Source organism: Solea solea, chromosome 16 (assembly GCF_958295425.1).
Source record: "Solea solea chromosome 16, fSolSol10.1, whole genome shotgun sequence".
NCBI classification, from domain to species: Eukaryota; Metazoa; Chordata; class Actinopteri; order Pleuronectiformes; family Soleidae; genus Solea; species Solea solea.
The window spans coordinates 17,899,265-17,921,972 of NC_081149.1; the positions used below are offsets into that span (position 1 = coordinate 17,899,265).

At 36.7% G+C, this 22,708-nt stretch overlaps 9 gene segments (V, D, J or C); all 9 read right to left on the reverse strand.

Annotated features, from left to right (window-relative positions):
- Positions 1-1,579: 1,579 nt before the first annotated feature.
- Positions 1,580-2,009, reverse strand: LOC131475865 (immunoglobulin heavy variable 3-23-like; the record flags this gene model as incomplete). The annotated part of the segment is given in 2 exon segments: positions 1,580-1,872; positions 1,964-2,009. Coding segments are annotated over 2 exon segments (339 nt in total), but the record flags the coding sequence as incomplete, so codon positions are not given.
- Positions 2,010-4,657: 2,648 nt separating this feature from the next.
- Positions 4,658-5,093, reverse strand: LOC131475640 (Ig heavy chain V region XIG14-like; the record flags this gene model as incomplete). The annotated part of the segment is given in 2 exon segments: positions 4,658-4,956; positions 5,048-5,093. Coding segments are annotated over 2 exon segments (345 nt in total), but the record flags the coding sequence as incomplete, so codon positions are not given.
- Positions 5,094-8,179: 3,086 nt separating this feature from the next.
- Positions 8,180-8,609, reverse strand: LOC131475648 (Ig heavy chain V region XIG14-like; the record flags this gene model as incomplete). The annotated part of the segment is given in 2 exon segments: positions 8,180-8,472; positions 8,564-8,609. Coding segments are annotated over 2 exon segments (339 nt in total), but the record flags the coding sequence as incomplete, so codon positions are not given.
- Positions 8,610-9,719: 1,110 nt separating this feature from the next.
- On the reverse strand, positions 9,720-10,152 carry LOC131475858 (immunoglobulin heavy variable 4-38-2-like; the record flags this gene model as incomplete). The annotated part of the segment is given in 2 exon segments: positions 9,720-10,015; positions 10,107-10,152. Coding segments are annotated over 2 exon segments (342 nt in total), but the record flags the coding sequence as incomplete, so codon positions are not given.
- Positions 10,153-11,321: 1,169 nt separating this feature from the next.
- Positions 11,322-11,751, reverse strand: LOC131475705 (Ig heavy chain V region XIG14-like; the record flags this gene model as incomplete). The annotated part of the segment is given in 2 exon segments: positions 11,322-11,614; positions 11,706-11,751. Coding segments are annotated over 2 exon segments (339 nt in total), but the record flags the coding sequence as incomplete, so codon positions are not given.
- Positions 11,752-12,655: 904 nt separating this feature from the next.
- LOC131475815 (Ig heavy chain V region XIG14-like) lies at positions 12,656-13,088 on the reverse strand (the record flags this gene model as incomplete). The annotated part of the segment is given in 2 exon segments: positions 12,656-12,951; positions 13,043-13,088. Coding segments are annotated over 2 exon segments (342 nt in total), but the record flags the coding sequence as incomplete, so codon positions are not given.
- A 3,065-nt stretch (positions 13,089-16,153) lies between these two features.
- LOC131475698 (Ig heavy chain V region XIG14-like) lies at positions 16,154-16,586 on the reverse strand (the record flags this gene model as incomplete). The annotated part of the segment is given in 2 exon segments: positions 16,154-16,449; positions 16,541-16,586. Coding segments are annotated over 2 exon segments (342 nt in total), but the record flags the coding sequence as incomplete, so codon positions are not given.
- A 1,925-nt stretch (positions 16,587-18,511) lies between these two features.
- Positions 18,512-18,953, reverse strand: LOC131475689 (Ig heavy chain V region 5A-like). The segment is given in 2 exon segments: positions 18,512-18,816; positions 18,908-18,953. Coding segments are annotated over 2 exon segments (351 nt in total).
- Positions 18,954-19,905: 952 nt separating this feature from the next.
- On the reverse strand, positions 19,906-20,338 carry LOC131475863 (Ig heavy chain V region 5A-like; the record flags this gene model as incomplete). The annotated part of the segment is given in 2 exon segments: positions 19,906-20,201; positions 20,293-20,338. Coding segments are annotated over 2 exon segments (342 nt in total), but the record flags the coding sequence as incomplete, so codon positions are not given.
- Positions 20,339-22,708: the final 2,370 nt, after the last annotated feature.

A 22,708-nucleotide genomic window follows, 5' to 3' on the forward strand; every position in this document is an offset into this window, starting at 1 on the left:
ACACATAAACTAAACTAACTGACGCAGACTTAACACTGAACACGGGACATGACAATGTGTATGTGTGTGTGTGTGCTTGTGTACATTTATGCTGTTTGAGTGTGGGTGTTGTTTTAACACAGTTCAAGGTCACGTGTGTAAAATATGTACAACAGTGACCTTCAGTGTTTAAAACAGCAACTGCAATCCCAATGAAAAACTATGCTGAAACATAGCTCAAGGCGGTTGCCACATTTTTTAAAATAGGTCAATAAGATGATTCTCATTTATGGATAAAAGTGTCTTTAACTTCCTTTTCACTCTCAGCTGTCTATATTTTAATGTGGACCATTGTTTTCTTATCCTGTGGTTGAGATGTTTTTGAGAGACTTAGGTTTGGTATCACTCTCTGCTGGCAGCCCATGTTTTTAAGTGCTACGAACTCTGTTTTTGGGTGGATGGCTGTACACAAATAAACATTCACTCATTACTGTGTGTATGATCTAACCATGTACGACCAATGTTCAGTGTAAGAACCTATTTCTCTAGTCTAAGATTGTTGTGTATAATATGTTTTAAAATGTGTCGTCATAGGAATCCTGCAAACACATTTTGTTCTGTTTTCCAAATGATATTGATTTTTGTGGTTTGTGTGCACGTATTACTGGGTTTACAGTCATTTTTGTCTTTCATGCAATATGTGCCTTTTGCAATACATTATCAGGAAGTATCATCCCTGTGAAACAAACACTGTACATTCTTGTACAGCTTTAATTTGAACCAACTGCAGTCACTGTCATTGTAGCTACTGAGAGTAGTATATGGTGCCACTACTATCACTGATAGCAACTCACTCAGTCCTTTTCCAGGTGCCTGTCTGATCCAAGAATTCCAGTGATGACCTCCAAACCCTGAATATGTGCAGGTCTGTGGGACAACTTTAGATTTGGAGTTGTCAGTCATCATCTACCGCTTTATCCTCTGCCAGAGGGTCGCGGGGGGTGCTGTGCCAATCTCAGCTACATCGGGCGATAGGCGCGATGTAGCTCTGGACAGTTCGCCAGTCCATCGCAGTCCACACACAGATAGAGACAAACAACCATTCACTCTCACACTCACTCCTATGGTCAATTTGGAGTGTCCAATTTATCTGTCCCCACATTGCATGTTTGTGGACTGTGGGAGGAAGCCGGAGAACCCGGAGAGAACCCACGCACACACAGGGAGAACATGCAAACTCCATGCAGAAAGGCCCTTGTTCCAACCGGGGCTCGAACCCGGGTCTTCTCGCTGCAAGGTGAGAGTGCTAACCACTACAATTGTGAATTTTCTAATTTTAACAAAACATTTATTATTTGAATATATTTCATTTTTAAAACCTATATTTATAATCATGTTGTACTAAGTTAACAACAATTTATTTACATTTGCATTAATTTGTTTATAAAAAATATATTTTTGTCATCTAACAATACTAACAGTAAACTGGTGTGAAATCATCAGTGGTCTGAAGGCTCCTCCTCTGGTGGATTCATGTTACAAGTGTTCAGGCACTGAGGGGTTTTTGTTCATGTCTACTGATGGTTTGTATCATTGTGTCTCTGGCACAGTAATACACTGCAGTGTCTTCAGGCTGCATATTCTGTCCATTCAGAGTCGCTGTGTTGCTGGAAGTGTCTAAGTCAATACTGAATTTGTTCTTCAGTGAATCTTTGTAGTATGTGCTGGATCCAACTCCGCTTCCAATCCACTCCAGTCCTTTCCCTGCAGGCTGCCTGATCCAACCTGTCCAATAGCTACTAACAGAATAAGAGACCTGACAGGTGATGGTCAGATGTTGACCTGGCTGCACAGTCACAGAGGCTGGCTGTGTCAATGTTTCACACTTCACACCTGTTAAAAGAATAAAATGTTGAGTTATAAATGATCAAGTTTTCCTGTAAAAGAAACATTTGTTGACTCTGACAAATCTAGAGAGACTCACAGGATCCAGCTGCCAACAGCAGCAGCAGCAGAGCTACAGGAAACATGGTTTATGATGAATCTAACGTGCTGTGAGCTCCACTGTCAGTCTGATGTTGACTTTTTATAGGAAGATCACTGAGTTTGCATAGAGTCAAATATGTGAAGCATCAGTGTTGGTGTAACTGGAGCCAATAAAAGAGTGTGTTCAGAGTTATTATAGGAACAGAGTGAAAATCACCTCTGCTTCAACTTATTCAAACACATTTACTCTGTGTTTAAAGTGATACAATAACTGTCAGTTTTGCTTTTGCTGTAAATGATGTCGTCCTAATATACCGAAAAGATTGATACTTTTAAACAATATTCATAAAATAGTTTGTTATTCTATTATAATTCTTCATTTTATCTTTTAAACAAATGTGATATCATTTAGACAGTAATTTACAGCTGACAAGAACATATTTTAATATTAAAACTAAAAAGATTAACAGCAATTTATTAAATATAAATGCTACATGATGCCCTCATATATTCACATTTTAGGCATGATGAAACAGCCCAGATTCTCTTTTCTAAATAATCTTATTTTTATTTGGAACACAGGGTTAGTGGATAGCACTGCTGCCTTTGCAGTAAGAAGACCTGGTCAGAACAAGGGCCTTTCTGCAGGGAGTTTGCATGTTCTCCCCGTGTGTGTGGGGGTTAAAAAACATGCAGATTTGGGGATGAGGCAAATTGGACACTCTAAATTGGTTGTAGGTGTGAGAGTGGATGCTTGTTTGTCTCTGTGTCCCTGTGATGGACTGGTCACATGTCCAGGGTGTACCCCGCCTTTTACCCTATGTCAGTCGCGATTTGCACCTGCACCTCCCGTGACCCTGTCGAGAATAAAGTGGTAGAAGAATTTATTATGTGTGACACTGCAAATAAAGCACCATCAAAAGCATCTCATTCACTTTTCTGCTTCAGTTGAACTCCAGTAGATTTGCATTTGTTTTTATGACCTTCCAAAGTGTGCAGTTATTGTTACTTGCAGTTAGTCTAGGATTAAGCTCTTGTGGTTCAAAGATGAGTAAAGTGAGATGACTGAGAATATTTTTACAGTCTCATTTCAAATGAGAGAAAAATAAGGCTTTAACTGCCCTCTATAGCAGGGTTCCAACACACCTGATTCAAATGGTCAGTTCATCAGAAAGCACTGCAGAAGCTTGATAACGACTGATTGATTAACAAACCCTGCCCTCTATAGAACAATAATGTGTGTCACGGCCACAACGCACTCAAACACAAACCAAAATACACAAGGCAGAGGCAGAGATCTCACTTTAAACAAAATAGTTTATTTTAACAAAGCAAAGCCATACTCAAGGTCAGGTAATCAATCCAAAACAGGGTCAGACGACAGTGAGCCAGGCACAGAGAACAAGATGACGCAGACGTGGTAATCTAGAAGGGAAACCATGAGGTGCAGGACGAGGAAACATACATGACACAGTGACACAGGACAAAGGGAGGAGGGCGTATTTAAGGAGCATGAACTGATTAACACCAGGTGCAGACAATCAGGGAATCAACGAGACTAGACGAGACAGATGAAGTGCAGACAGGAAGACAGAAAAACCCTTCACCAAAATAAAACCAGGAGTACACATAAACTAAACTAACTGACGCAGACTTAACACTGAACACGGGACATGACAATGTGTATGTGTGTGTGTGTGTGCTTGTGTACATTTATGCTGTTTGAGTGTGGGTGTTGTTTTTACACAGTTCAAGGTCACGTGTGTAAAATATGTACAACAGTGACCTTTAGTGTTTAAAACAGCAACTACAATCCCAATGAAAAACTATGCTGAAACATAGCTCAAGGCGGTTGCCACATTTTTTTAAAATAGGTAAATAAGATGCTGCACATTTATGTGTAAAAGTGTCTTTAAATTCCTTTTCACTCTCAGCTGTCTATATTTTAATGTGGACCATTGTTTTCTTATCCTGTGGTTGAGATGTTTTTGAGAGACTTAGGTTTGGTATCACTCTCTGCTGGCAACCCATGTGTTTAAGTGCTACTAACCAATATGTGCCTTTTGCAATTCATTATCAGGAAGTATCATCCCTGTGAAACAAACACTGTAAATTCTTGTACAGCTTTAATTTGAACCAACTGAAGTCACTGTCACTGTAGCTGTCGAGCACAATAATAAACAGAAGAGTCTTCAGTCTTCAGTCTGTTCATCTGCAGATTCACCTGCTGTTTGCTGTTGTCTCTGGAGATGGTGAAGAGGCTTCAGACTGACTGAGAGTAGTATGTGGTGCCACTACTATCACTGATAGCAACTCACTCCAGTCCTTTTCCAGGTGCCTGTCTGATCCAAGAATTCCAGTGATGACCTCCAAACCCTGAATATGTGCAGGTCAGTCTGTGGGACAACCTTAGATTTGTCAATTTTGTAATTGTAACAAAACATTTATTATTTGAATATATTTCATTTTTAAAACCTATATTTATAATCATGTTGTATTAAGTTAACAACAATTTATTTACATTTGTATTAATTTGTTTATAAAAATATTTGTTTGTCATCTAACAATACTAACAGTAAACTGGTGTGAAACCATCAGTGGTCTGAAGGCTCCTCCTCTGGTGGATTAGTGTTACAAGTGTTCAGGCACTGAGGGGTTTTTGTTCATGTCTACTGATGGTTTGTATCATTGTGTCTCTGGCACAGTAATACACTGCAGTGTCTTCAGGCTGCATATTCTGTCCATTCAGAGTCACCCTGTTACTGGAAGTGTGTACATCAATACTGAATTTGTTCTTCAGTGAATCTTTGTAGTATGTGGTGGATCCACGTCGTCCCATTCCAATCCACTCCAGTCCTTTCCCTGCAGGCTGCCTGATCCAAGCTGTGTAATAGCTACTAACAGAATAAGAGACCTGACAGGTGATGGTCAGACGTTGACCTGGCTGCACAGTCACAGAGGCTGGCTGTGTCAATGTTTCACACTTCACACCTGTTAAAAGAATAAAATGTTGAGTTATAAATGATCAAGTTTTCCTGTAAAAGAAACATTTGTTGACTCTGACAAATCTAGAGAGACTCACAGGATCCAGCTGCCAACAGCAGCAGCAGCAGAGCTACAGGAAACATGGTTTATGATGAATCTAACGTGCTGTGAGCTCCACTGTCAGTCTGATGTTGACTTTTTATAGGAAGATCACTGAGTTTGCATAGAGTCAAATATGTGAAGCATCAGTGTTGGTGTAACTGGAGCCAATAAAAGAGTGTGTTCAGAGTTATTATAGGAACAGAGTGAAAATCACCTCTGCTTCAACTTATTCAAACACATTTACTCTGTGTTTAAAGTGATAAAATAACTGTTTTGCTTTTGCTGTGAATGATATAGCGCTAAATATAACAGACCAAAAATATTTATATTTTCAAACAATGTGTAATTTTCAGTATTGAAAACTATGACAAGAATCATTGCTCTAATTGTTATTATATGAATTACTGAACTTACATCTTCTTATTTAAGTTTTCCTGAGTGATTTTCATTTACTGTCAAGACATTTTATAAGTGAACTCAGTATATCACTATTGCATTATGTCACTGTCAAATGAATTCTTCTGCTAATAAATCTGTATTTTTCTGTATTTCATTTCTTACTTAAAGTAAACAAAAATTGCACCAAAACATGAAGCTGGTTTGCCCAAGAGATTTTTTTTTATAGATTAAAATTGTGCTTTTTCAGATATTGCTTTTGTTACCTTTTGTGATTATAACCTAATATCTACAGTAAGTGATACAATTTGTTTTCATTATTTTAAGATACAATGTGGGTTGTTAGTGTATGTATTTGTTACCTTACTTTTATTTCAAACATGTTATTTATTTATTTTCATCCTAATATAAGACTTTGTTCACATGATTCAGTTCTTCTGAGATATCACCTTTGGTGTGTTATCATTTAGACAGTAATTCACTGGAGAGACAGTCAAATCTACATGCCTATTAAAAAGAACGAAGTTAACTCTTTTAAAATTTTACTTCAGTGTCTTGATGACATAAAGGCCTGGATGACTCTGAACTTTTTAAGTTTTAATGACAAAAAGACTGAAGTGATGGTGTTTAGTGGCACCACTGGGACCCCCCAAGTAGATCTGGGCTGCTTGGCACCGCTTTTAAAACACACTACCACAAACCTGGGGGTTAAAATCGACTCTGATCTGAAGTTTGACAACCAGATCAGGTCTGTTGTTAAATCCAGCTTTTTTCAACTGAGGCAGCTGACCAAAATAAAGCCAATTCTCTCGAGGCAGCATTTTTAAATAGTCATTCACGCCTTTGTCACCACTCGGCTGGATTACTGGAATTCGCTTTATGTGGGGGTTAGTGCGTCCTCCGTTGCCCGTCTTCAGATGGTACAAAACGCTGCCGCACGTCTTTTAACTGGCACACGTAAATTTGAGCACATTTCCCCCATTTTAGCTTCACTCCACTGGCTGCCGATACATTTCATGATCGATTTTAAAATGATTTTATTTGTTTTAAATCCCTGAATGGTCTTGCCCCGCCCTACCTCTCTGAGCTTCTACATCCATACTCACCCGCTCGCTCTCTCAGGTCAGCTGATCAGCTGCTCCTGAGTGTGCCTAAAACTAAGCGGAAGCTCAGAGGGGATCGTGCCTTCGCTGTCGCAGCTCCAATACTTTGGAACGATCTGCCACTGCGCATAAGACAGGCCTCGTCCTTATCTGTTTTTAAATCCCTCCTTAAAACCCACCTTTTCTCTTTGGCCTTTGAAACCTCATGAGACGTTTGTTTTTTTATTTATTTTACATATTTTAATTTGAATAGAATTTATTGTTTTTTATTGTATGGCTGCTAATTCTTATTGTGTTTTATGATTCTAATTTATTTTAAGCTGTTTTATCTCATTTTGAACCTTTTATGTATAATGCCTTTTATTTATTCTGTACAGCACTTTGGTCCATTGTGGTTTGTTTAAAGTGCTTAACAAATAAAGTTGGATTGGATTGGATTGGAGAGGAAAATAACAATATTAATACAAAATAGAAACAACAATTTCTAAATGCTTTTGGAAAAGATACCTCAACCATTATATTATGTTATATCATATTATTTTAAAATCGTTTTACATTACAAAAAATATATACAATGACATTGTAGTGACTGTAAGTTTGGTGTGTTTAAACTGACATGAATAAATATTATTATTTTACATGAGGAACAATTTGTGAACTTTTAATGCCTCTGCTTCAACGAATTCAACGAATTCGCTTTTGTTGTAAATTATATAATGATAAATAAAACACTGAACATATTTATATTTTCAAACAAAGTGTAATTTTCAGTATTTGAAAACTCTGACAGAATCATTGCTCTAATTGCTATTATATGAATTATGGAACTTAAATCTTCATATTTAAGTTTTCCTGAGTGATTTTCTTTTACTGTCAAGACATTTTCTCAGTGAACTCAGTATATCACTATTTCATTATGTCACTGTAAAATGAATTCTTCTGCTAATATATCTGTAACTTTCTGTATTTCAGTTCTTATTTAAATTGAACAAAACTTGCACCAAAACACAATGTATATATTAAAATTGTGCTATTTCAGATATTGCTTTTGTTACCTTTTGTGATTATAACCTAATATCTACAGTAAGTGATACAATTTGTTTTCATTATTATAAGATACAATGTGGGTTGTTAGTGTATGTATTTGTTACCTTACTTTTATTTCAAACATGTTATTTATTTATTTTCATCCTAATATAAGACTTTGTTCACATGATTCAGTTCTTCTGAGATATCACCTTTGGTGTGTTATCATTTAGACAGTAATTCACTGGAGAGAAAAATAACAACAATAATACAAAAGAGAAACAACAATTTCTAAATGTTTTTGGAAAAGATACCTTAACCATTATATTATGTTATATCATATTATTTTAAAATCATTTTACATTACAAAAAATATATACAATGAAATTGTAGTGACTGTAAGTTTGGTGTGTTTAAACTGACATAAAGAAATATTTTTATTTTACATGAGGAACAATTTGTGAACTTTTAAGGCCAAAACATTAAACTGGTGTGAAATCATCAGTGGTCTGAAGGCTCCTCCTCTGGTGGATTCATGTTACAAGTGTTCAGGCACTGAGGGGTTTTTGTTCATGTCTACTGATGGTTTGTATCATTGTGTCTCTGGCACAGTAATACACTGCAGTGTCTTCAGGCTGCATATTCTGTCCATTCAGAGTCACTGTTTTGCTGGAAGTGTCTAAGTCAATACTGAATTTGTTCTTCAGTGAATCTTTGTAGTATGAGCCTCCAGTGTATTTCTCTCCAATCCACTCCAGTCCTTTCCCTGCAGGCTGCCTGATCCAAGCTGTGTAATAGCTACTAAGAGAATAAGAGACCTGACAGGTGATGGTCAGACGTTGACCTGGCTGCACAGTCACAGAGGCTGGCTGTGTCAATGTGTCACACTTCACACCTGTTAAAAGAATAAAATGTTGAGTTATAAATGATCAAGTTTTCCTGTAAAAGAAACATTTGTTGACTCTGACAAATCTAGAGAGACTCACAGGATCCAGCTGCCAACAGCAGCAGCAGCAGAGCTACAGGAAACATGGTTTATGATGAATCTAACGTGCTGTGAGCTCCACTGTCAGTCTGATGTTGACTTTTTATAGGAAGATCACTGAGTTTGCATAGAGTCAAATATGTGAAGCATCAGTGTTGGTGTAACTGGAGCCAATAAAAGAGTGTGTTCAGAGTTATTATAGGAACAGAGTGAAAATCACCTCTGCTTCAACTTATTCAAACACATTTACACTGTGTTTAAAGTGATAAAATAACAGTCAGTTTTGTTTTTATTGTAAATAATATAGTGCTAAATATAACACACTGACAATATTTGAATCGTTAACTACTCAGTATTCCAGTTTCCAATGTATCAATAAACTTTTGAAATCCACTCTGTCTCGTGTTTTACATCAGTCTGCCGTTAAATTCAAACCTTAGCTCTTCTATTATAAAACAAAAAAGAGTAAGTGCTGCTGCACACATTTTCACTGGAAGTCATGAAAAATGTTTTTAAATGTTAGTAAAAAAACGTTTTACTTTAATTATATTTTGATTGACACATATTGGAAAAAGTTACAATTCAGTTAGTGAAAGTATAAAGGAGCTTGTGAGTTTAATCATTTTTTGTTAATGTAGGGCCACTTTGGTTGGAGGTTTCAAAGTCCATAGTGATGATGATGATGATGATAATTTTGTTTTTGCATTTAATAATAGGAATTTTATGTTTCTTTGAGGAGTTTGTGAGAGTGATGTCTCAAATTTAGTTTGAAAGTTTAACAGTAAACCAACTACTAATGGTAATTCTATTGACATTTCACTGTTAAAAGAAGTCATTGATTGTGTCATTTACTAACTGTATGTACTGTATGAGATATCACGGATATCTTTTCCCTGATACAATGAAAAACGGCTTAAGTGGTTCCAATTTATAAAAAGTGAAGAACATATTATATCAAATTAGAACTGTGTGTTTGTTTCCCTAATTTTCAAAGATACTTGAAAAAGTAAAACAAATTTACTTTTAAGGCAGAAACAGTAAACTGCTGTGAAATCATCAGTGGTCTGAAGGCTCCTCCTCTGGTGGATTCATGTTACAAGTGTTCAGGCACTGAGGGGTTTTTGTTCATGTCTACTGATGGTTTGTATCATTGTGTCTCTGGCACAGTAATACACTGCAGTGTCTTCAGGCTGCATGTTCTGTCCATTCAGAGTCACCCTGTTACTGGAAGTGTCTACATCAATACTGAATTTGTTCTTCAGTGAATCTTTGTAGTATGTGCTGGATCCACGAAGTGCCACTCCAATCCACTCCAGTCCTTTCCCTGCAGGCTGCCTGATCCAAGCTGTCCAATAGCCACTAACAGAATAAGAGACCTGACAGGTGATGGTCAGACGTTGACCTGGCTGCACAGTCACAGAGGCTGGCTGTGTCAATGTTTGACACTTCACACCTGTTAAAAGAATAAAATGTTGAGTTATAAATGATCAAGTTTTCCTGTAAAAGAAACATTTGTTGACTCTGACAAATCTAGAGAGACTCACAGGATCCAGCTGCCAACAGCAGCAGCAGCAGAGCTACAGGAAACATGGTTTATGATGAATCTAACGTGCTGTGAGCTCCACTGTCAGTCTGATGTTGACTTTTTATAGGAAGATCACTGAGTTTGCATAGAGTCAAATATGTGAAGCGTCAGTGTTGGTGTAACTGGAGCCAATAAAAGAGTGTGTTCAGAGTTATTATAGGAACAGAGTGAAAATCACCTCTGCTTCAACTTATTCAAACACATTTACACTGTGTTTAAAGTGATAAAATAACAGTTTTGCTTTTGTTGTAAATTATTTAATGATAAATAAAACACTGAACATATTTATATTTTCAAACAAAGTGTAATTTTCAGTATTTGAAAACTCTGACAAGAATCATTGCTCTAATTGTTATTATATGAATTATGGAACCTAAATCTTCATATTTAAGTTTCCCTGAGTGATTTTCTTTTACTGTCAAGACATTTTCTCAGTGAACTTAGTATATCACTATTGCATTATGTCACTGTAAAATGGATTCTTCTGCTAATATATCTGTAACTTTCTGTATTTCATTTCTTATTTAAAGTGAAAAAAAACTTGCACCAAAACACAATTTATATATTAAAATTGTGCTATTTCAGATATTGCTTTTGTTACCTTTTGTGATTATAACCTATTATCTACAGTAAGTGATACAATTTGTTTTCATTATTTTAAGATACAATGTGGGTTGTTAGTGTATGTATTTGTTACCTTACTTTTATTTCAAACATGTTATTTATTTATTTCCATCCTAATATAAGACTTTGTTCACATGATTCAGTTCTTCTGAGATATCACCTTTGGTGTGTTATCATTTAGACAGTAATTCACTAGAGAGGAAAATAACAATAATAATACAAAAGAGAAACAATAATTTCTAAATGTTTTTGGAAAAGATACCTCAACCATTATATTATGTTATATCATATTATTTTAAAATCGTTTTACATTACAAAAAATATATACAATGAAATTGTAGTGACTGTAAGTTTGGTGTGTTTAAACTGACATAAAGAAATATTATTATTTTACATGAGGAACAATTTGTGAACTTTTAAGGCCATAATATTAAACTGGTGTGAAATCATCAGTGGTCTGAAGGCTCCTCCTCTGGTGGATTCATGTTACAAGTGTTCAGGCACTGAGGGGTTTTTGTTCATGTCTACTGATGGTTTGTATCATTGTGTATCTGGCACAGTAATACACTGCAGTGTCTTCAGGCTGCATATTCTGTCCATTCAGAGTCACTGTTTTGCTGGAAGTGTTTTCATCAATACTGAATTTGTTCTTCAGTGAATCTTTGTAGTATGTGGTGGATCCAGCTCTCATTCCAATCCACTCCAGTCCTTTCCCTGCAGGCTGCCTGATCCAACCTGTGTAATAGCTACCAACAGAATAAGAGACCTGACAGGTGATGGTCAGACGTTGACCTGGCTGCACAGTCACAGAGGCTGGCTGTGTCAATGTTTCACACTTCACACCTGTTAAAAAAATAAAATGTTGAGTTATAAATGATCAAGTTTTCCTGTAAAAGAAACATTTGTTGACTCTGACAAATCTAGAGAGACTCACAGGATCCAGCTGCCAACAGCAGCAGCAGCAGAGCTACAGGAAACATGGTTTATGATGAATCTAACGTGCTGTGAGCTCCACTGTCAGTCTGATGTTGACTTTTTATAGGAAGATCACTGAGTTTGCATAGAGTCAAATATGTGAAGCATCAGTTCTAATTGTTATTTTATGAATTGTGGAACTTAAATATTCAATATTTAAGTGATTTTCCTTTACTGTCAACACATCTTATCAGTGAACTTAGTATATCACTATAGCATTATATTACTGTTGCATTAATTAGTCTGTTAATATATCTGTATTTTTCTGTGTTTACATTTTTTATTTCAAGTGAACAAATCATGCACTAAAACATGAAGCTGGTTTTGCCCAAGAGACCTTTATTATAGATTGTTATAGATCGTGATTATAACCTAATATCCAAGCAATAAAATGTGTTTTTATACTTTTAGAATACAATGTGGGTTATTTGTTAAAGTATTTGTTACCTTACATTTATTTCAAACATTTATTTGTTTGATCCTAATAAAACACTTTGTTCACATGATTCAGTTCTTCTGAGATATCACCTTTGGTGTGACATCATTTACACAGTAATTCACTGCTGAGGCAAATAAGAATAAAAATACAAAAGAGAAACAATTTCTAAATGTTTCACGAAAAGATACCTCAACCATTATATTATGTTACAGAATACTATTTTAAAATCTTTATACATTTCAACAATTATAGACAATGACATTGTAGTGACTGTAAGGTTGGTGTGTTTAAACTGATTTAATTCATTATTATATTAAATTAAGAACAATTTGTGAACTTTTAAGGCAGAAACAGGGAACTGGTGTGAAATCATCAGTGGTCTGAAGGCTCCTCCTCTGGTGGATTCATGTTACAAGTGTTCAGGCACTGAGGGGTTTTTGTTCATGTCTACTGATGGTTTGTATCATTGTGTCTCTGGCACAGTAATACACTGCAGTGTCTTCAGGCTGCATATTCTGTCCATTCAGAGTCACCCTGTTACTGGAAGTGTGTACATCAATACTGAATTTGTTCTTCAGTGAATCTTTGTAGTATGTGCTGGATCCAACTCTCATTCCAATCCACTCCAGTCCTTTCCCTGCAGGCTGCCTGATCCAAGCTGTCCAATAGCTACTAACAGAATAAGAGACCTGACAGGTGATGGTCAGACGTTGACCTGGCTGCACAGTCACAGAGGCTGGCTGTGTCAATGTTTCACACTTCACACCTGTTAAAAGAATAAAATGTTGAGTTATAAATGATCAAGTTTTCCTGTAAAAGAAACATTTGTTGACTCTGACAAATCTAGAGAGACTCACAGGATCCAGCTGCCAACAGCAGCAGCAGCAGAGCTACAGGAAACATGGTTTATGATGAATCTAACGTGCTGTGAGCTCCACTGTCAGTCTGATGTTGACTTTTTATAGGAAGATCACTGAGTTTGCATAGAGTCAAATATGTGAAGCATCAGTGTTGGTGTAACTGGAGCCAATAAAAAATGTGTTCAGAGTTATTATACGAACAGAGTGAAAATCACCGACCAGTCCAGGGTGTACCCCGCCTTTTGCCCTATTTCATCTGTGATTGGTTTCCAGTGCCCCCCTGTCACCCTCATGTGGAGGATAAAGTGGTAGAAAATGGATGGATAATTTATAATTATTGCTATATATAAAGGATATTGTTAAGGATATTTGTGAAATATTTTTTTTTATCATTTTTATGTTCTCAATTATAAGCTTTTTAAAGGGTCAACAGACACCTTTTTGGTAGTATGTTTAGTTTTTCTCCAGGTGAATGTTAATCTCTGCACATATGAAATAAAACAGTTCTTTGGTTATGTAAATTGACTCATCTCTGCCATTGTGGGAAACCAACAGGGGGACAATAGAAAGGGAGTTGATGCTGGTTTTCCAACACTGTGTGATCACTTTTAAACCTCCAGTCTGTATTGTTTATTTGTTTATTTGTTTTTAGTTTTTTTATGTAGTGTCACTCGTTTGTTACTCGAAAATCACCTCTGCTTCAACTTATAAACACATTTACTCTGTGTTTAAAGTGATAAAATAAGTGTCAGTTTTGTTTTTTTGTAAGTGATATCGCTCTCAATAAAACACACTGAAAATATTTATATCTTCAAACAAAGTGTATATGAATTATGGAACTTAAATCTTCAATATGAAGTTTTCCTCAGTGATTTTCTTTTACTGTCAACACATCTTATCAGTGAACACAGTATATCACTGTTGCATTAATTATTCTACTAATAAATCTGTATTTTTCTGTATTTCAGTTCTTATTGCACCAAAACATAAAGCTGGTTTACCCAAGAGACCTTATTGTAATCGTATGGATTATTAGGGTTCGAGGAACTCTGTTGCAAGAACCCTATTGAAACCGTAAGGATTATTCTTCTTCTTCCTATTCTTCTTCTTCGTCTTCTTCTTCCTCTTCACCAGAGTAAATCGCGTTTTAGAGGCCCTGAACATGCCCCAAAACTCACAAATTTTTGCAACCGCATCAGACCAGGTGTACAATTACGTTTATTCGTGTTTCGGGGAATGTGCGTTAAAAAAGTGAAAGTGGGCGGGGCAAATAACTACTCCACCCCCTAAAACTTGTGGGCCTGAGGAGCACGTTTAATGTACATGCACAAAACTTGGTACACACGTTCCTTGGGTTGGGACGGTCAAAAAAGTCAGCCTAGCCTATGCTCTAAAACGAACAGGAAAGCCGCAATCTTGGATTGAAAGTTCATTTTTTGCCGATTTTGGCCATTTCGCACCAATGGTATTTGAACAAACTTGTCCTAGAGGTTTCATGGGATCACCTTCAAACTTGGTGAGGTCACTGTGGACAAGTTGAGGATCTAAAGTTATTGAAAACTTTTCCCATAAGTATCACGGCGTACGAGAAAGGGGGCGGCAAAGTTGGTGAAAATTTAAATTTTTCGCCACAGGCAACACAACTCTTATAACTTTGTGATAGAAGGTCCCATCCCAACCAAATTCGCTAGGGTTGATGATGGACCATGGCTGAAGATGCTGATGCAAAAACTGTACATTTTGAAAACAGCGCCTCCTGGTGGTAACAGAAAATACAACAAATTCACAATTTCGCTTATAACTTTTACAGAGTTAATCGTATCAAACTCAAAATTAGTGGAAACAATCAAAACACATGGTAGATGATGCATGCTGAATATGATAACAAATCGTTCAATGGTGTTGCCATGGCAACACTGCAAAGTGTTCACTCCATTGAGTGGTTTTTCGTTCATTTTCATGCAGTACCTTTTTTTCGCCACATGATGGAGGCACCTGCATACAAATCTATATGAAATTATTCCATGTCAAAATCAGCGCCCCCTGGTAACAGCAGACGAAATTACATTTACAATTTTTCATGCTACTTTAACAGGAATTGTTGTATCCACTTGAAACTTGATATGTGAGACCTCAGACCCGTCCGGAACATGTCTGTAAAGGATGACCTCTCTACAGGAAGTAGAACTCCCGAAACAGGAAGTAAAGTCTGACATTGTCTGATCTTCACGAAACTTGATATGTGAGTCAAGGGACCGTCCCTGAACACGTTTACGGACACACCTTTCACCCAACAGGAAGTCGCCCATTTTAAACAGGAAGAGCCCTCTAACATACCACAGGGACGCTGAAAATAGTCCGAGCTGAAAATAACTACGACTGAAAATAACTAGTACCGCAAGCGGTGAATAAACGGGAGATGAGCTAGAGGACTTGCGCGGCAACGTGGGCGCACAGAGACTCGCGAGCCCTCAAGCTCGAACCCGTTCATTACCGCTTGTGGTACTGATATAGATTAAAATTGTGCTGTTTCAGATATTGCTTTTGTTACCTTTTGTGATTATAACCTAATATCTAAGTAATAAAATTTGGTTTTATTCTTTTAAGATACAATGTGGTTTATTTGTGGATGTATTTGTTACCTTACTTTTATTTCAAACACTTTATTCATTTATTTTCATCCTAATAAAATACTTTGTTCACATGATTCAGTTCTTCTGAGATATCACATTTGATGTGACATCATTTAGACAGTATTTCACTGCTGAGGCAAATAAGAATAAAAATACAAAAGAGAAACAACAATTTCTAAATGTTTTTGCGAAAATATACCTCAACCATTATATTATGTTATATCATATTATTTTAAAATCGTTATACATTACAAAAAATATATACAATGTAGTGACTATCAGTGTGGTGTGTTTAAACTGACATAAACAAATATTATTTTACATGAGGAACAATTTGTGAACTTTTAAGGCAGTTGCTGTAAACTGGTGTGAAATCATCAGTGGTCTGAAGGCTCCTCCTCTGGTGGATTCATGTTACAAGTGTTCAGGCACTGAGGGGTTTTTGTTCATGTCTACTGATGGTTTGTATCATTGTGTGTCTGGCACAGTAATACACTGCAGTGTCTTCAGGCTGCATATTCTGTCCATTCAGAGTCACTGTTTTGCTGGAAGTGTCTAAGTCAATACTGAATTTGTTCTTCAGTGAATCTTTGTAGAATGTGGTGGATCCAGCTCTCATTCCAATCCACTCCAGTCCTTTCCCTGCAGGCTGCCTGATCCAAGCTGTGTAATAGTAACTAACATCATAAGAGACCTGACAGGTGATGGTCAGACGTTGACCTGGCTGCACAGTCACAGAGGCTGGCTGTGTCAATGTTTCACACTTCACACCTGTTAAAAGAATAAAATGTTGAGTTATAAATGATCAAGTTTTCCTGTAAAAGAAACATTTGTTGACTCTGACAAATCTAGAGAGACTCACAGGATCCAGCTGCCAACAGCAGCAGCAGCAGAGCTACAGGAAACATGGTTTATGATGAATCTAACGTGCTGTGAGCTCCACTGTCAGTCTGATGTTGACTTTTTATAGGAAGATCACTGAGTTTGCATAGAGTCAAATATGTGAAGCATCAGTGTTGGTGTAACTGGAGCCAATAAAAGAGTGTGTTCAGAGTTATTATAGGAACAGAGTGAAAATCACCTCTGCTTTGACAAGACGGAACAGCGAGGACTCAGACACAGAGGCCTTTCATTGTCTTTATTGGCACTCTTAACAGAACACAAGGCAGATCCTCTTACTGAGGGAAAACAAAGCGTGGCTATAAAAAACTATAACCAATGGGGAGCACAACGCTCTTCAAAAGAAACGTTGCGTAACTATAAACACGGAAACAAAAAATCACTCCGAAGAGGAAACAAAACTCAGACTATGGTTATCATAAAAAACTTAAACAGAAAACTCTCCAAACGGAGGAAAAACAAGGCTCTAAGCACTTCAAAACGAAAACAAACTCAAAGGACAATCCTACTGATTGGCGATCTATAACTAACTGAGAACGAGGTCAAACACAAAACGCAATCTAAATGATTGGATCTACTCAGTCTAACTAATACAACGCAAGTCACAATCCTAGTGATTGGAGTTTCCTAAAAAGCTGTGAAAATGAAACAGAAAATCTCTCCCAAGGAGGAAAACAAAAGAGGCTATAAATCTTAACTAAGGTATTAACTTTACAGGCTATGCTAAGAAAACTTACAAAGGAAAAGCGTCGCTCACAAAGAGGATCAAAACTTGTGGCATCTGTGGCTGTGACAAGGAGCTCGGGTGATCAGGCATGGGCTAAAACACACTGGCACTGACACAGGGGAACAGAGAGTTTTTAAAGTCCACATGGCTTAATTGTCAGCAGGAGTGTGTAATCAGGCCGGCAGGCCGGCAGAGGAGGGGGCGGGGCAAACTGCCGGAGTGACATGCTTCAACTTATTCAAACACATTTACTCTGTGTTTAAAGTGATAAAATAACAGTTTTGCTTTTTTTGTAAATTATATAATGATAAATAAAACACTGAACATATTTATATCTTCAAACAAAGTGTAATTTTCAGTATTTGAAAACTCTGACAAGAATCATTGCTCTAATTGCTATTATATGAATTATGGAACTTAAATCTTCATATTTAAGTTTTCCTGAGTGATTTTCTTTTACTGTCAAGACATTTTCTCAGTGAACTCAGTATATCACTGTTGCATTATGTCACTGTCAAATGAATTATTCTGCTAATATATCTGTAACTTTCTGTATTTCAGTTCTTATTTAAAGTGAAAAAAACTTGCACCAAAACACAATTTATATATTAAAATTGTGCTATTTCAGATATTGCTTTTGTTACCTTTTGTGATTATAACCTAATATCTACAGTAAGTGATACAATTTGTTTTCATTATTTTAAGATACAATGTGGGTTGTTAGTGTATGTATTTGTTACCTTACTTTATTTCAAACATGTTATTTATTTATTTTCATCCTAATATAAGACTTTGTTCACATGATTCAGTTCTTCTGAGATATCACCTTTGGTGTGTTATCATTTAGACAGTAATTCACTGGAGAGGAAAATAACAATATTAATACAAAAGAGAAACAACAATTTCTAAATGTTTTTGGAAAAGATACCTCAACCATTATATTATGTTATATCATATTATTCTAAAATCGTTTTACATTACAAAAAATATATACAATGACATTGTAGTGACTGTAAGTTTGGTGTGTTTAAACTGACATAAACAAATATTATTATTTTACATGAGGAACAATTTGTGAACTTTTAATGCAGAAACAGTAAACTCGTGTGAAATCATCAGTGGTCTGAAGGCTCCTCCTCTGGTGGATTCATGTTACAAGTGTTCAGGCACTGAGGGGTTTTTGTTCATGTCTACTGATGGTTTGTATCATTGTGCCGTTCTGGCACAGTAATACACTGCAGTGTCTTCAGGCTGCATATTCTGTCCATTCAGAGTTGCTGTGTTGCTGGAAGTGTCTAAGTCAATACTGAATTTGTTCTTCAGTGAATCTTTGAAGTATGAGCCTCCAGTGTATTTCATTCCAATCCACTCCAGTCCTTTCCCTGCAGGCTGCCTGATCCAAGCTGTGTAATAGCTACCAACAGAATAAGAGACCTGACAGGTGATGGTCAGACGTTGACCTGGCTGCACAGTCATAGAGGCTGGCTGTGTCAATGTTTCACACTTCACACCTGTTAAAAGAATAAAATGTTGAGTTATAAATGATCAAGTTTTCCTGTAAAAGAAACATTTGTTGACTCTGACAAATCTAGAGGGACTCACAGGATCCAGCTGCCAACAGCAGCAGCAGCAGAGCTACAGGAAACATGGTTTATGATGAATCTAACGTGCTGTGAGCTCCACTGTCAGTCTGATGTTGACTTTTTATAGGAAGATCACTGAGTTTGCATAGAGTCAAATATGTGAAGCGTCAGTGTTGGTGTAACTGGAGCCAATAAAAGAGTGTGTTCAGAGTTATTATAGGAACAGATTGAAAATCACCTCTGCTTCAACTTATTACTTTCAACTTTTACATCAGTCTGCCGTTAAATTCAAACCTTAGCTCTTCTATTATAAAACAAAAAAGAGTAAGTGCTGCTGCACACATTTTCACTGCAAGTCATGAAAAATGTTTTTAAATGTTAGTAAAAATTATATTTTTATTTATATTATATTTTGATTGACACGTATTGGAAAAAGTTATAATTCAGTTAGTGAAAGTATAAAGGAGCTAGTGAGTTTAATAATTTTTTGTTAATGTAGGGCCACTTTGGTTGGAGGTTTCAAAGTCCATAGTGATGATGATGATGATGATAATTTTGTTTTTGTATTTAATAATAGGAATTTCATGTTTCTTTGAGGAGTTTGTGAGAGTGATGTCTCAAATTTAGTTTGAAAGTTTAAGAGTAAACCAGCTACGAATGGTAATTCTATTGACATTTCACTGTTAAAAGAAGTCATTGATTGTGTCATTTACTAACTGTATGTACTGTATGAGATATCACGGATATCTTTTTCCTGATACAATGAAAAACAACTTAAGTGGTTCCAATTTATAAAAGGTGAAGAACATATTATATCAAATTAGAACTGTGTCCTTATTTCCCTAATTTTCTAAGATACTTGAAAAAGTAAAAAAATATACTTTAAAGGCAGAAACAGTAAACTGGTGTGAAATCATCAGTGGTCTGAAGGCTCCTCCTCTGGTGGATTCATGTTACAAGTGTTCAGGCACTGAGGGGTTTTTGTTCATGTCTACTGATGGTTTGTATCATTGTGTCTCTGGCACAGTAATACACTGCAGTGTCTTCAGGCTGCATATTCTGTCCATTCAGAGTCACCCTGTTACTGGAAGTGTCTACATCAATACTGAATTTATTCTTCAATGAATCTTTGTAGTATGTGGTGGATCCACGTTGTGCCACTCCAATCCACTCCAGTCCTTTCCCTGCAGGCTGCCTGATCCAAGCTGTCCAATGGCTACTAACAGAATAAGAGACCTGACAGGTGATGGTCAGACGTTGACCTGGCTGCACAGTCACAGAGGCTGGCTGTGTCAATGTTTCACACTTCACACCTGTTAAAAGAATAAAATGTTGAGTTATAAATGATCAAGTTTTCCTGTAAAAGAAACATTTGTTGACTCTGACAAATCTAGAGAGACTCACGGGATCCAGCTGCCAACAGCAGCAGCAGCAGAGCTACAGGAAACATGGTTTATGATGAATCTAACGTGCTGTGAGCTCCACTGTCAGTCTGATGTTGACTTTTTATAGGAAGATCACTGAGTTTGCATAGAGTCAAATATGTGAAGCATCAGTGTTGGTGTAACTGGAGCCAATAAAAGAGTGTGTTCAGAGTTATTATAGGAACAGAGTGAAAATCACCGACCTGTCCAGGGTGTACCCCGCCTTTTGCCCTATTTCAGCTGTGATTGGTTTCCAGTGCCCCCCTGTGACCCTCTAGAAAATGGATGGATAATTTATAATTATTGCTATATATAAAGGATATTGTTAAGGATATTTTTAAAATATTTTTTTTATCATTTTTATGTTCTCATTCTAAGCTTTTTAAAGGGGTCAACAGACACCTTCTTGGTAGTATGTTTAGTTTTTCTCCAGGTTAATGTTAATCTCTGCACATATGAAATAAAACAGTTCTTTGGTGATGTAAATTGACTCATCTCTGCCATTGTGGGAAACCAAAAGGGGGACAATAGAAAGGGAGTTGATGCTGGTTTTCCAACACTGTGTGATCACTTTTAAACCTCCAGTCTGTATTGTTTATTTGTTTATTTGTTTTTTGTTTTTTTTTATTCAGTGTTACTCGTTCAGATTGCTTCCAGGAAACTTGGAGCTACAGTGAACAGCAGCAAATGTGTTGTGTCTGACTCATACAGGCAGTGGTTTAGGGAGTGCTTGATGTGCTGTGTGCATTTTCAACATCAGACCGTCACATACATGACAAGCCACAATTGTGATTATGATCCAGATATGATTTTGAGGGTGATTTGTAGCAGTAGAATTCTCCTCTGAAACTGTTCATGGACTCTTCTTGGTGTTTTCAGCCATCGTGCTTCTGTGTGACGCTGCCTCACTTCACTCATGCTGTGTCCTTCTTCCACCTCACCTGCTAATGACATAAAATGCATCACTCTCACAGACATGAAAACAGAGCTTTACTCAGACAAAGTCATGCAGGGCTTGGGCAACAGTGTGTGAACTCATTTGACAATGATTTAAATGTGAGAAAACATTTGTTTAGATTTAAAATTTGCACACTACAGCCTCAAAATCACATTTTAAGCCAAAATGTTTTCTATGTTTTTGGAAAGTTGAATACAGTTAATATGATTCTCAGTATCAGCATGGAATCCATTGCTTGTATTAATTAACTGTGTTACCAAATACTGAATACTGTCTTAAATGTTTGTGGTTGAGTCAGAGTTTTTGTACAAGTCTGTTGGTGTTTTGTGTCACTGTGAGATAACGGACACAGTAATAAACAGCTGTGTCCTCAGGCGCCAGATTCTGTCCTTGTATTGTTACTGTTGTTGCCGAAGTGTCTCTGCTGAAGCTGAACTTGTTCTCTAGAGCACTATTTTTATAGAAGCTACCTCCCCCCCACTGATGAAAAATCCAGTCCATTGGTTTTCCTTCACGATGTCTTATCCAACCTGTCGCATAGCTGTTATCAGTCAGAGAATAACCAGAGACCTGACAGGTGATGGTCAAAGACTGTCCACGCTGCACAACCACTGAGTTTGGCTGGATGAGGTCAATACACCTCACACCTGTGGAAACAGAAATCAACATTATGTCCATCATTCATCAGACTAGTCAGTTTCTACTGTGTTTGTTAGTTCACTGAAAGCTGCTCACAGGATCCAGCTGCCAGCAGCAGCATCACAGCTGCAGAGAACATGGTGGATGTTGATGAGGAACTGATGTGAACTCCTCTCTCTCTTCAGTGACACACTTGACTCCTCTAAGAGGGACCTTTATTGGAATACTGTTGAATATTCATATTCCTCATTTGCCTCCACTTGCTTTACTTGCGGAAAAAATGTGTATTTGCAAAACAGCACAAAGAAAAGCAGGAAGAAACTTTGTTTTGTTGTTACATGAGCTCAATAATGACCTCATATATTCACCTTATAGGCCAAATTCTCTTTTCTAATTCATCCAATTTATTAATTGGGCCAAAGGGTATGTGTAGTGGTTAGCACTTGCAACAAGAAGACTCCAAACCCTGAATATGTGCAGGTCAGTCTATGGGACAACCTGAGTTTCGGAGTTATGAATTTTGTAATTGCCACAAAACATATATTATTTACATATGTTTTATTATTAAAATTAATAATAAAGTATTTATAATTATTATTTATTAATAATAAGTTAACAATTTATTCCAATTTTTCTTTTTTTTATAAAAATATATTTTTGTCATCTAACAACACTAACAGTAAACTGGTGTGAAATCATCAGTGGTCTGAAGGCTCCTCCTCTGGTGGATTCATGTTACAAGTGTTCAGGCACTGAGGGGTTTTTGTTCATGTCTACTGATGGTTTGTATCATTGTGTC